The sequence below is a fragment of the Engystomops pustulosus genome, chromosome 2 (genome assembly GCF_040894005.1).
Source record: "Engystomops pustulosus chromosome 2, aEngPut4.maternal, whole genome shotgun sequence".
In the NCBI taxonomy this organism is placed as follows: domain Eukaryota; kingdom Metazoa; phylum Chordata; class Amphibia; order Anura; family Leptodactylidae; genus Engystomops; species Engystomops pustulosus.
In genome coordinates this window covers 196,518,334-196,531,914 of record NC_092412.1, presented here as the reverse complement: position 1 = coordinate 196,531,914, position 13,581 = coordinate 196,518,334, and the positions used below count along the sequence as shown (strand labels likewise).

Below are 13,581 nucleotides of genomic sequence, written 5' to 3'. Positions count from 1 at the left end.
CCCCCAGCATAGCAATATGCTGTATCCCATATACAGCCCCCCAGCTTAGTAATATACTGTATCCCATATACAGCCCCCCCCCCAGCTTAGTAATATACTGTATCCCATATACAGCCCCCCCCCCAGCTTAGCAATATGCTGTATCCCATATACAGCCCCCCAGCTTAGTAATATACTGTATCCCATATACAGCCCCCCCAGCTTAGTAATATACTGTATCCAATATACATCTTCCCAGCTTAGTAATATACTGTATCCCATATACAGCCCTCCCAGCTTAGTAATATTCTGTATCCCATATACAGCCCCCCCCCAGTTTAGCAATATGCTGTATCCCATATACAGCCCCCCAGCTTAGTAATATACTGTATCCCATATACAGCCCCCCCAGCTTAGTAATATAGTGTTTCCTATATACAGCCCCCCCCAGCTTAGTAATATACTGTATCCAATATGCATCCTCCCAGCTTAGTAATATACTGTATCCCATATACAGCCCCCCCCCCAGCTTAGCAATATATACTGTATCCCATATACAGCCCCCCAGCTTAGTAATATACTGTACCCCATATACAGCCCCCCAGCTTAGTAATATAATGTTTCCCATATACAGCCCTCCCAGCTTAGTAATATACTGTACCTCATATACAGCCCCCAGCTTAGTAATATACTGTTTCCCATATACAGCCCCCCCAGCTTAGCAATATACTGTATACCATATACAGCCCCCAGCTTAGTAATATAGTGTATCCCATATACAGCCCCCCAGCTTAGTAATATAGTGTATCCCATATACAGCCCCCAGCTTAGTAATATACTGTTTCCCATATACAGCCCCCCAGCTTAGTAATATAGTGTATCCCATATACAGCCTCCCAGCTTAGTAATATACTGTATCCCATATACAGCCCCCAGCTTAGTAATATACTGTATCCCATATACAGCCCCCAGCTTAGTAATATACTGTATCCCATATACAGCCCTCCCCAGCTTAGTAATATACTGTATCCCATATACAGCCCCCAGCTTAGTAATATACTGTATCCCATATACAGCCCCCAGCTTGGTAATATACTGTATCCCATATACAGCCCCCAGCTTAGTAATATACTGTATCCCATATACAGCCCCCAGCTTAGTAATATACTGTATCCCATATACAGCCCTCCCCAGCTTAGTAATATATACTGTATCCCATATACAGCCCTCCCCAGCTTAGTAATATACTGTACCCCATATACAGCCCCCAGCTTAGTAATATAATGTTTCCCATATACAGCCCTCCCAGCTTAGTAATACACTGTACCTCATATACAGCCCCCAGCTTAGTAATATACTGTATCCCATATACAGCCCCCCAGCTTAGTAATATACTGTATCCCATATACAGCCCCCAGCTTAGTAATATAGTGTATCCCATATACAGCCCCCAGCTTAGTAATATACTGTTTCCCATATACAGCCCCCCAGCTTAGTAATATAGTGTATCCCATATACAGCCTCCCAACTTAGTAATATACTGTATCCCATATACAGCCCCCAGCTTAGTAATATACTGTATCCCATATACAGCCCCCAGCTTAGTAATATACTGTATCCCATATACAGCCCTCCCCAGCTTAGTAATATACTGTATCCCATATATAGCCCCCAGCTTAGTAATATACTGTATCCCATATACAGCCCCCAGCTTGGTAATATACTGTATCCCATATACAGCCCCCAGCTTAGTAATATACTGTATCCCATATACAGCCCCCAGCTTAGTAATATACTGTATCCCATATACAGCCCTCCCCAGCTTAGTAATATATACTGTATCCCATATACAGCCCCCCAGCTTAGTAATATACTGTACCCCATATACAGCCCCCAGCTTAGTAATATAATGTTTCCCATATACAGCCCTCCCAGCTTATTAATATAATGTACCTCATATACAGCCCCCAGCTTAGTAATATACTGTATCCCATATACAGCCCCCCAGCTTAGTAATATACTGTATCCCATATACAGCCCCCCAGCTTAGTAATATGCTGTTTCCCATATACAGCCCCCCCAGCTTAGCAATATACTGTTTCCCATATACAGCCCCCCCAGCTTAGCAATATACTGTATCCCATATACAGCCCCCCAGCTTAGTAATATAGTGTATCCCATATACAGCCCCCCCAGCTTAGTAATATAGTGTATCCCATATACAGCCCCCAGCTTAGTAATATACTGTTTCCCATATACAGCCCCCCAGCTTAGTAATATAGTGTATCCCATATACAGCCTCCCAGCATAGTAATATACTGTATCCCATATACAGCCCCCAGCTTAGTAATATACTGTATCCCATATACAGCCCTCCCCAGCTTAGTAATATACTGTATCCCATATACAGCCCCCAGCTTAGTAATATACTGTATCCCATATACAGCCCCTAGCTTGGTAATATACTGTATCCCATATACAGCCCCCAGCTTAGTAATATACTGTATCCCATATACAGCCGCCAGCTTAGTAATATACTGTATCCCATATACAGCCCTCCCCAGCTTAGTAATATACTGTATCCCATATACATCCCCCCAGCTTAGTAATATACTGTATCCCATATACAGCTCCCCAGCTTAGTAATATACTGTATCCCATATACAGCCCCCAGCTTAGTAATATACTGTACCTCATATACAGCCCTCCCAGCTTAGTAATATACTGTATCCCATATACAGCCCCCCAACTTAGTAATATAATGTTTCCCATATACAGCCCTCCCAGCTTAGTAATATACTGTACCTCATATACAGCCCTCCCAGCTTAGTAATATACTGTATCCCATATACAGCCCCCCAGCTTAGTAATATACTGCTTCCCATATACAGCCCCCCCCCCAGCTTAGCAATATACTGTATCCCATATACAGCCCCCCAGTTTAGTAATATAGTGTATCCCATATACAGCCCCCAGCTTAGTAATATACTGTACCCCATATACAGCCCTCCCCAGCTTAGTAATATACTGTATCCCATATACAGACCTCAGCTTAGTAATATAGTGTATCCCATATACAGCCCCCAGCTTAGTAATATAATGTTTCCCATATACAGCCCCCCCCCCCAGCTTAGTAATATACTGTATCCCATATACATCCCTCTCAGCTTAGTAATATACTGTATCCCACATACAGCCTCCCAGCTTATTAATATACTGTATCCCATATACAGGCCCCCAGCTTAGTAATATAAGCTTCCCCAGGAAAAAAAAGAATATGGCCCCATATAATATATACTGCTTCCCCAGTATAAAATGATTCTGGCCCCATATAATACATACAGCCCACCCCAGTATAAAATGATTCTGGCCCCGTATAATACATACAGCCCCGCCCAGTATAAAATTATATAATATATACAGCCCCTCAGTATAAAATGATTCTGCCCGCATATAAAAATATACAGAAACCCCTCACCACTACCCCATTACATCAGTATTTGCCCCTTACCCTTTTTAGCCACATTTAATTAATAAATGTACTTTAAAAATAATAAAACTGATACTTACCTCCAGGCAGGGTGCTCCCACAGCATGCAGCTCCCGTCTTCTCGCGGCTGTTCTGTGAGTTGTGGCTCCGCTCAGGGACACAGGCGGCGTGACGTCATCATCCGCCGCCTGTGTCCCTGCATAGAACGGTGCAACACCAGAAGCAAGATAGGCGCTGTGTCGCTCCTCATGTAGATCACACCTGTGTCTTAAAGAGACAGGTGCAATTTATTTATCTGGTGGGCGATTCGCACGTTAACGAGCGCCCGAATCGTCCACATTAGAGCAGAAAATTTTGCCGCTCTTTAAAGGTCTCCGCATTCTGTCGCCTGAAGCAAGATTTTCATCACGCCTCATGGCAGAAGCGGCCCTGCTAATGTTTAGCAGTGATAAACTGCTAGCTTTATCTGAACCCTTCGATAGCAGACACTGCCGCGTAGTACAATAGGAATGCCGCTCAAAGCGGTCTGGCATATTCATGAGGTGGTGACTGCCGCATGAAGCTTGGCAGTCACTGCTGGCCTATAGAGTGGGAGGGGTGGTCCTCTCCTGAATACGCCGGACCACTTTGAGCGCGTTACGGTGTTCCTATTGTACTGTGTGGCAGTTGAGCATTCCGATAAAGCACTGCTAAAAATGAGCTAGTGCTAGGAGCTGAATACTATAGTAAGCAGCTCCTAGTGTCTTTTTTATATGTGACCGGTCCTCTTTAAAGTTCTACCATGGGGTGATGTCTTCAAGATTAGAGTTGACAAATAGTGTTTTGAGCAGTAGTGAGCTACAAGTGAAGTAGCTCAATTTGCACCCCCCAAAGGCCAATGTGAGAAGTATTAAATAAATTAGTTTTTTTTTTTTCCCACAGGAACCAAGTAAATGAAAAGCCTATTTTTGTAACAGGAAGAACCATGTTCAAAAAAGTTATATTTCGAAAATACCTTGATAGTTCCTTTTCAAAACCTGATGTTGAAGGTGAATATGAGGAACATCTTGGTATACTTGGACCTATAATTAGAGCCGAAATTGAAGATGTTATCCAGGTAAGAAACACACAAATATAGGATTAAAAAGTAATTCCACAAATAGCTTATTTGTTTACCTGCAATACATTCTGGATGTAGTAATAGGTCTCATAATTAACTGCTGCTTTCCTTAAACTCACCAAGACAAGTCTGGCAGCAGTGACCACTAATTATCTAAAATGTTTCACCTGTCCAGTGGATAGATTCCATAGACTAAAGATCAAAGGTACAATTTACAACTTCCTCTAATAAATGAATAGATTTATACAAATTTTTATTGGACAAATAAATCAAGAACTCAAAAGTGGTACCTGCAGGTAGCATTATTTAACCATACTTCTACATGACTGGATTCAGAGAATCCTGAACACTGGATAAAAAACAGACTTAGGCTACAATCACACGATGTATGCCCGCGTACCGTAGTATGGTGGGCATACATCGGTGCTGCGGAGAGGAGCAGGGGATGAGCAATCCTCACCCCCGCCCCTCTCCATAGGAAGATACAGCGCACGGTGCCGTATCACGGGAAAAGATAGGACATGTCCTATCTTTTCCCGGGCTACGGAGCGGTACGTACGGTGCCGCGCGTGTAGCCTACGGCTACATTCACACACACATATGGGGGAACGTATATTCGGCGTTTATACGTCCCCCATACACGACAATGGTCGCACAACGCCTTACGGGAACGGTACGGTGCCGCACGTACCATTCCGTAGCTGGGAGAAAGATAGGACATGTACCTCCTTTCCCCGGCGCCAACATGTGCCCGGCGTACTACCGTACTTTAAATCATATCGGCCTCTTGAGGACAACAAAACAGTTAAAGAAGAAGGGCTAATGTTGTAGCATCTCGCTATGGTCCACCTGTACAAGAAGAAACATGGGGCCTAGAGGAGCTCTAAATATAATCCACCCCTTTCCACATGTTCTACCTCTTCCTGCAGTCCCAAGCAATCAAGAATCGCACTGAGAGCAGCATTTCTTGAGTCGCACGGGACGGCAGGATGTTTCTTTGAGTTCTATGTCGAGTGCCATGTTGTTGGCTTGCGTGCCCAAAAAGAGGGCTCCGAATGCCACCTCTGGCACCCGTGTTATAGATTCGCCACCACTGCTATAAAATATAGTAAAAACAGTGACCCATTGCTGACAAAAATGTTGGTAATGAGGCTTTTTACCTGCCTTATCCACCCAAAAACCAGTAAACAAAGCATGTTAAATTCCTCACAATGTATTGTTTAAAAAATCCATCTGAAACAATAGGTACAATATAAATTATTATTCTTTTTAGACTTATATAGTAATGTGAAACAATTTAATCAGAATATTTTTTATCTGTTGTAGGTGACTTTTAAAAACCTAGCATCAAGGCCATACTCCATTCATGCACATGGGGTATCTTATGAAAAGTCATCAGAGGGTTATAGGTACGATGATGAAACCCCAGAGTGGCTGAAAAAAGATGATGTGGTGCAGCCACAGGAATCCCATGTCTATGTGTGGTATGCCACAAAGCAGTCTGGACCTGAGCCAGAAGGGTCTGCATGCAAAACATGGGCCTATCACTCAGGTGTTAACCCGGTAAGGAATGTATGAGATTAACAACTAACACAAACCTGTTACCATGTAAATCTGTATGCAGTTAGAGACCCCTAGTGGTGGCACATGTAGACATAATTTTATAATGATTGTGGTTGAAGAACCTATATCAGGTCTCTATTGCCTTCGTGAATCTAGACCATCAGAGTTAGTCATCTTTAAAATCAAATACATTCTTTCCTTTCTTTGGAGTATGATTTAATTTGTAGATCATAGATTTAAAGTGGTATATGACCCTCAACTGGCAGTAAATTAAAACTATCTAATTGTCCATTTAATAGGAAAAGGACATTCATTCAGGCCTTATCGGACCTCTCATTATCTGCAGACCTGGAACTCTAGATAAACAAAGCAATCCACTGGATGCACATGAATTTGTGCTGCTCTTCATGACTTTTGAAGAAGAAAAAAGCTGGTACTTTGATAAGAACTCAAAGAAAATATGCACAGATGTAACTGAAAAATCTAAATCGTCAATTTCAATGGATTGTAATACCTTTCATGGTGAGTCGGATCAGGCATGAAAACATCCATATGCAAACAGCAAAATACTATACAGGTCCAGACAGAAGCAATGCCCCCAGTATATAGTTAGCCCAAGTACGTTCCCCCAGTATATAGGTAGCCCCAGCACATGCCCTTCAATATATAGGTTGCTCCAGCACATGCCCCGTTTGGGGGCATATGTTCGACCACAAGCTGGCAGCCACACATACATTCCCCATGGATGCCAATGGTCCAGACACGAGAAAAATAAGACACATCCTATCTTTCCCTGTGTGCATGGCCTGTACACCGTTCATTCTCTATAGAGAGGGGAGGGGTCACCCCACCCCTTCATCATGGCTACGGACTGTTGGGCATACGTTCTTGTAAATGCGCCCTAACTCAGTACTCACCTTTCAGCGCTCCCTGCAGATCCTCTTCTTCAGCAGTAGTGCTGGCAGAGACAGGTCCGTGTGCTCTGCCATCATGCACACTATGATGGGCCGTGCTGTGAGGTGAGCTGGAAGTACTGATTTTATTTTTATATGTGCTGTGGGCATTGCGGGAAATCTGGCATCCTCCTGTTTTTTCCACCTGGTGGTGCCGGGGGCAATTGTCTGCCCAGACCAGTGAGAGAAATGGGCCTCCCCTGTTCCTCCCAACTAGCATGTCTAGAGTTGCAAGAATTCTGTGTTGTGCCAGTCCTTTCCTACATTTGAATAGGTGGTGCCGGGGGCAATTGTCTGCCCAGACCAGTGAGAGAAATGGGCCTCCCCTGTTCCTCCCAACTAGCATGTCTAGAATTGTAAGAATTCTGTGTTGTGCCAGTCCTTTCCTACATTTGAATAGGAACCACAAAAAGAGTTAGACACTTCTGTAAATTCTAGAATTCAGTATTCCGAGTCATATTCATATTACTGCTTATTCCATATGCCAAATGGATGTGATATAATAGGTCTGTGACACTCTCATCTGACATCAATTCTTCTTCCGAAGAATAGGAATCCCAGAATTACCCTTTAAAGAGAACCTGTCAACAGGGACCTAATTTTTATTAAAACAGGATACAGAAGCTCATTATAGCTGCATTGCTAATATGCCTTTCTGCCTTTGGTTTGGATGCATTTAAAAAAACATGTGACTTGTCTGCGCTGCAAACTGCTCAGCTCTTGTTCCCCACCTTTGTGCTCCTGTACAGCTCCTCCCTCTCCCACTGATGTCAGCTCACGGCGGCTGTGACCTCTGTGAAGGAGCAGGAGGGAGGAGCTGTGCAGGAGCAGAAAGGTGGGGGCCAAGAGCTGAGGAGTCTGCAGCATAGACAAGCACCATGTTGCTTTTTGAAATGCATCCAAACAGTGGCGTAACTAGGAGAGGCTGGGCCCCATAGCTAATTTCTGCATGGGGCCCCCTTCCCCTAAAAAAAAATATACATATGTAGGCTGCATTCACATAAACATGTGCCCCTCCTGCTATAGCCTGGCAGGCACACATCGGAAGTGCTGGAGAGGAGGAGAGGTGATCATGGCTCACCCCTTCCCTCTCCATAGAGAATAGAGCTGCATGGTCATTCTTTCTCTCTCTGTTGCGGCCATGGCTCAGAACAGTGAGTACTTGTTGTGCTCACCGTACCGAGCCCAGGCTATAGACACCTATGAGGGATGTATATCTGTCAGCAAATTAGCAGCCAGATATACATCCCCCATACGTTCTTGTGAATGTACCCCTATACGGACATGTTTATACAATTACACACATTTATATACTGATACATACACACCTTTATATACTTATATCCACATAAAGTTCTACACATGTATAGTCGCGCCCATATACATACACACATGTATGCACTCATATACATTTATACACTAATACAGAGTGTATAAAAGCTCACACAGTATATACACACATACAGTATACACTGACCATATATTCACATACATGCAGTATAAAAAGACCATATACACACATACTTCATATACATACAGAATATACACACATACAGCAAATACACACACATTCAGTATATACAGCATATACGCACACACAGGGCGGGAGGGCGAGAGTGGTGTGTGTTCGCCGGCGAGGGGCGTGGTCGTCCACTGTGTGGGTGGAATGTGTAAGCGGCCAGCTGTGTGGCTATGCAGGGGCGTTGGTGGGCCGCAGTCATCTGTGCCGGTGGACGGTTAAAGGAGGTGGAGGTGGCTGGTGGGCGGGCAGGCGGTCGGGTCAGGGAGGTGGCAGGTGGGAGTTTCAGGGACTGGGCGATCCAGGAGAGAGGTAGGCGGTAGCCGGGACACAGAGGGAGGGGCCCTGAACCTCATGGGCCTCACGGCTGCTACGGCGGTAGTTACGCCACTGCATCCAAACCAAAGCCCAACCCCTAGGACTACACAGAGACTGTCAGGATGCAAGGTAAATTATAACATACAATTATATTATGATTCAAATGCTTAGAGAAAGCAGATGGTGACAGCTTCTCTTTAATGTTAATGAATGGAATATGATTATTAATGATGTATTATTATTTTTATATATTTCCAGCTATAAATGGAATTACATACAACCTTCAAGGCTTCATTATGGAGCAAAATGAACTTGTCAGATGGCACATGTTGAACATGGGAGGACCCAAAGATATTCATGTGATTAATTTCCATGGACAGACGATGACAGAAAGAATCCAGGCTGAGCACCAGTATACATCTTACCCCTTAATGCCTGGTAAGAAAACTACCTTATCTGAAGACTTATAAGGCCACCTTATGATCCTTGCCCATGGGACAAACAGAGACAATAGGGCATTTGAGCAAAATCTACAATGCACCAACTCTCCGTTAAGTGGTCAAAGATGATATACTCTTCTATGATATATGTGAGATATGATATAATCTGAAAACCTACTGTCAGGAATCTACTTACTTCCCAATCCTGACAGTATATTCCCCAAATCTAAGATGAGTCAGGCTGAGAGACTGGAGGGTCATTTCAGATCCCCATATATTGGGCTTTAAAGTGCTTACAACTGTGGTTCTGGGTATCAGATTAAAGAAGAAAATCTTATTGTACATGACAGGTTGCCTTTAAATTCTCGCATTTTCAACTATTATCTTGTGTTCTCTAAGGTACATTTGCTACAGTTGAAATGAAGCCAGCAAAGGCAGGTATCTGGCTGCTTGATACAGAAGTTGCCGAATATCAGCAAGCAGGAATGCAAACAATCTTTAATGTAGCAGAAGAAGGTAAGTAAAAAAAAAGAATCTAGAGCATATCACATGGTCTAGTAATATCCATGTATAAAAATTTTACCCCAGATTTTACCCCAATAAACTACTGGTCCCATCAGGTAGGGTATGAAATGTCCTTTCTAGAATTGCCTCTTTAATGTGAAATCTCAACAGTTACCAAAGTCATATGAAAAAGAGCAGAGAAGAGTCAGATTTTGCCTTAGATAAGTCAAGTTTAGGGGTAATTCAGATGCCCCTAGCATGTTTCTAGGTTCTATAGAACTGAACATAGTTAAACAGGAGAGATTTCACATAAAAGAGAGTATTCTAGAAAGTGCATTAATTAGGTAAAATGTGGTGATAGTAAATTATAGCTGCAATTTGATTGGTTACTTAATATAACCAGATGTCAGTAAAAAGAGGGTCTCAGACATGCAGGAGAGTAGCTACATGCCATTGACCGGTTCACAGTACACAATGCTATTCAAGTAGAGATGTAAGGAAATATTGTAGAAACAAACAGTAATCACTTGTTATATTGGTTGAATAGGAAATATTGTGTATTCTCTAGTAGTAAATACTGCCTTGATAGCCATTATAGTTATGCCCTTAATACCCAACTATGGTTAAATATGTTTCAGATCAGCTAGCTCCTTCCTTGGTAGATACATTTACCTTTTTTTTCTTATTTTTCTTTACCCCAACACCTCAATGGGGCAATGAAGGGCTTGTGTGCCAGAAAAATGACAAAACATGTTAAACATTAAGGAATTGAGATCGCGCCACAAGTTATATAGCAGTGATGACAAACCTTTTAAACACTGAGTGCTTAAACTACAACCAAAGTCTGCATATTTTTTCGCAAAGAGCCAATGCAATAATTTAAGCAGTAACAGGTTTAAATTGTATAAGCACCTGAGGACACCAATACAGTAGAAACAAGTTTGGATTATCATTGTAGCTTCCTTCTAGGGTCCTGGGCTGCCTGGGACTGCAAGAGGCCTTGAGTCCTGTTTGGAAAACTGTACCCTGGGTGATGGCAAGGGTGCCCATATAGAGGGCTCTGAGTGCCACCTCTGGCACCAGTGCCATAGGTTCACCACCAATGTTATATAGTAATTCTATGGTAGGCAGGACCTACCATAGAAGTAATCTAGGAGCAGTCTCTTAGTATGTTGGTGCAATGTGCACAATACGCCGGGTCATAATAAATCCCCCTGAATATATGTGGGCCAACAGAGGGAGACCTGACACTTATTGTTTAAACAAAACCTTGCAACGGATACACAGGACAGTGTAGAATTTTCCCTGATGTTCAGTTCCTGCTGTGCTGTCATCTTCCTATCAATTATTCTCATGTTGTCATAAAGCTACTTATCATGAATGCATTCTGGAATCAAAGTAATTAGTATATCTACATTCACAGCAGATTTAGCTTATGTTAATTTTATGTTCTTATTCCCTCCAGGATGTCATTTTCCCCTCGGCCTGGCAAACAGAGTAATATCTGACGAGCAGATTACAGCATCACATTATTTAGGTAAGTAAAATTAGTAGATCTTGAAAAATATCAAGGTATCAAAAATCAAGGTTTATCATACATCTGCAACTGCGAAGAGTTTGTATGTTCTCTCCGTGTGCGTGGGTTTCCTCCCACATTCCAAAACATACTGGTAGGTTGATTGGATTGTGGCAGGGACTGATCTGGCAAGCTCTGTGCGCGTGCTGCGTAATCTGTGTGCGCAATATAAATAAAGAATTATTATTATTACCCTACTATTCACTATCATATGAGCTTTATGGTAATACATTTTTCTTCTTTATCTCTTTATCTAATTTTCTAATATTCTCTCATAGATTATTGGGAGCCCAAGTTAGCCAGACTAAACAATGGGGGCTCATACAATGCATGGAGCGCCCATGTTAATAAGTCTTCACTGCAGTGGATTCAGGTATTATTGAAGTGTCAAAATTGTCAAGTAACGTGCGTTGCGCCATATTTATTATTGTCACTGTCTGCACCTTACTAAAAGTTGAGCATAACTTTACATGAAGCATTAAAACTTGACAATGGGGCACATGTATCAAACTTTTGGCCTGCCTTTTTCTTAAATTTTTGAGACTTTTCATGGTTCTTGTGCTCATTTGCTACTTTTTTTGCTCCTTTCGTAGTTCGCCATTGTCTAGTTTTCTGCAGTGTTCCCTGAGTTATCACCTTAATCCAGATGAAAGTTGCGACTTTAAAATGTTGCAAATTTTTGCGCAAATCTATGGCTGCTCCTGACTAGGCCTAGAAAATAGCTGGGGAAATTTTTGCGATTTTAGAAGACTTTTTGCGACTTTTGTTTTAAAAAGTTGCAAATTTGCTACAGACCAAACACCACATGTATCAATAAGGAAAAGCCATTAACATATATCTAAAACTGCAGGAAAGCCAAGAAAAGTCTCAAAAACAGACAGAAAAAGCCAGACTTATGATACATGTGCCCCAATGTTTACCAAGCTTGTTACTGTTAGAAACCAGAAAATTCATGTTTACATGCAGGGCCCACAACCCTAGTCCTATTTGTACTGCACACAAATGTGGTCACCTCTTCATTCATATCTCACTGGCATGTTTTAGCTTAAATCTAATACCTCTAGTGAAACACACTTATAGGACACTTGTGATATATGCTTAAAGGACATCCACTACCGAGATCAAGGATTGTAAACCATGCCTACTGACATACTGGTATGTGCCCCCTCAGGATCTGCTCTACTCTTTAGCTTCTCATGCCCTTGTTTTTACAAAAAAAGGCTGTATGCAGTTATGCAAATCAGCTTTAGGGGCACAACGTTCCATAGCTGTTAATGGAGCCCAGAGCCCCTCGAGCTGATTTGCATAATCTTGAAAGCCATTTTTGGTAAAAAAAAACAAGGGCATAGGAAGCTAAAAGAAGAGCGGATCCTGCCAGAGTGTGCTTGGTTTACAATCCTTCATCCTGGTGGTAGATGTGCTTTAAATATAAAAAGATTAATTTCATTTACAGTTTTACAATTTCAGGATTACATCTTCCAGAACGTCTAAACAACATAATGTAAAATAAATGTATGCTTTTGGTATATTCTAGGTTGATTTGCAAAAAATCTTTATAATCTCTGGAATCCAAACACAAGGAGCGAGTAAATATTTCAACCAGTATTATATCAAGGAATTTTTTGTTGCATATAGTAAGGACAGGAGAAAGTGGAATGTCTTTAAAGGAAACAGCACAGCAACGCATATGGTAAAAGTTGTTTATTGCTTATTATTTTTTATAAGTGTTATTACATACTACATCGTATGAGGGTCAGAGAAAGGGGGCACACCCAAACAGCTTTACTATAACACCCCACAATATTGCCAACTAAGTGCACAACACGTAGTAATAAGTAGTGCACACAGAGATTTGATGCCCCTTTAGTAGACCCTCACAGTCCCCAAACTTTAGCCCCCACTCCCACAAACAATAGACATACAGTTTAGAGAGAGGACTGCTTAGAGAACCGGATTACTGGGCCAAAAAACACTTAGTCTAGTGGTGAGTCTTTAAATATGCAGTTTTAAAACTGCAGAGACAAGTACAGGACTGTACACTGACCAAAATAGTCAACAGGTTACTTTGTGAATATTTTGTGAAAATTGCAGCATCAATTAATCTTCCAGTGTAACAAGCCCTTACTTTTATAAGCCAACG

The 13,581-nt window shown here is 42.0% G+C and overlaps 1 protein-coding gene across 1 annotated transcript in view; it reads left to right on the top strand.

The window, feature by feature from the left end:
• The window catches only part of F5 (coagulation factor V), a 62,885-nt gene that overhangs the window by 41,053 nt on the left and 8,251 nt on the right, over positions 1–13,581 (top strand). The window contains exons 15-22 of the mRNA XM_072137746.1: positions 4,391–4,565; positions 5,895–6,131; positions 6,431–6,653; positions 9,180–9,359; positions 9,761–9,877; positions 11,331–11,402; positions 11,720–11,814; positions 12,976–13,131. Coding sequence (XP_071993847.1) covers positions 4,391–4,565; positions 5,895–6,131; positions 6,431–6,653; positions 9,180–9,359; positions 9,761–9,877; positions 11,331–11,402; positions 11,720–11,814; positions 12,976–13,131 — 1,255 coding nt within the window. The remainder of the gene's footprint in view (positions 1–4,390; positions 4,566–5,894; positions 6,132–6,430; positions 6,654–9,179; positions 9,360–9,760; positions 9,878–11,330; positions 11,403–11,719; positions 11,815–12,975; positions 13,132–13,581) is intronic.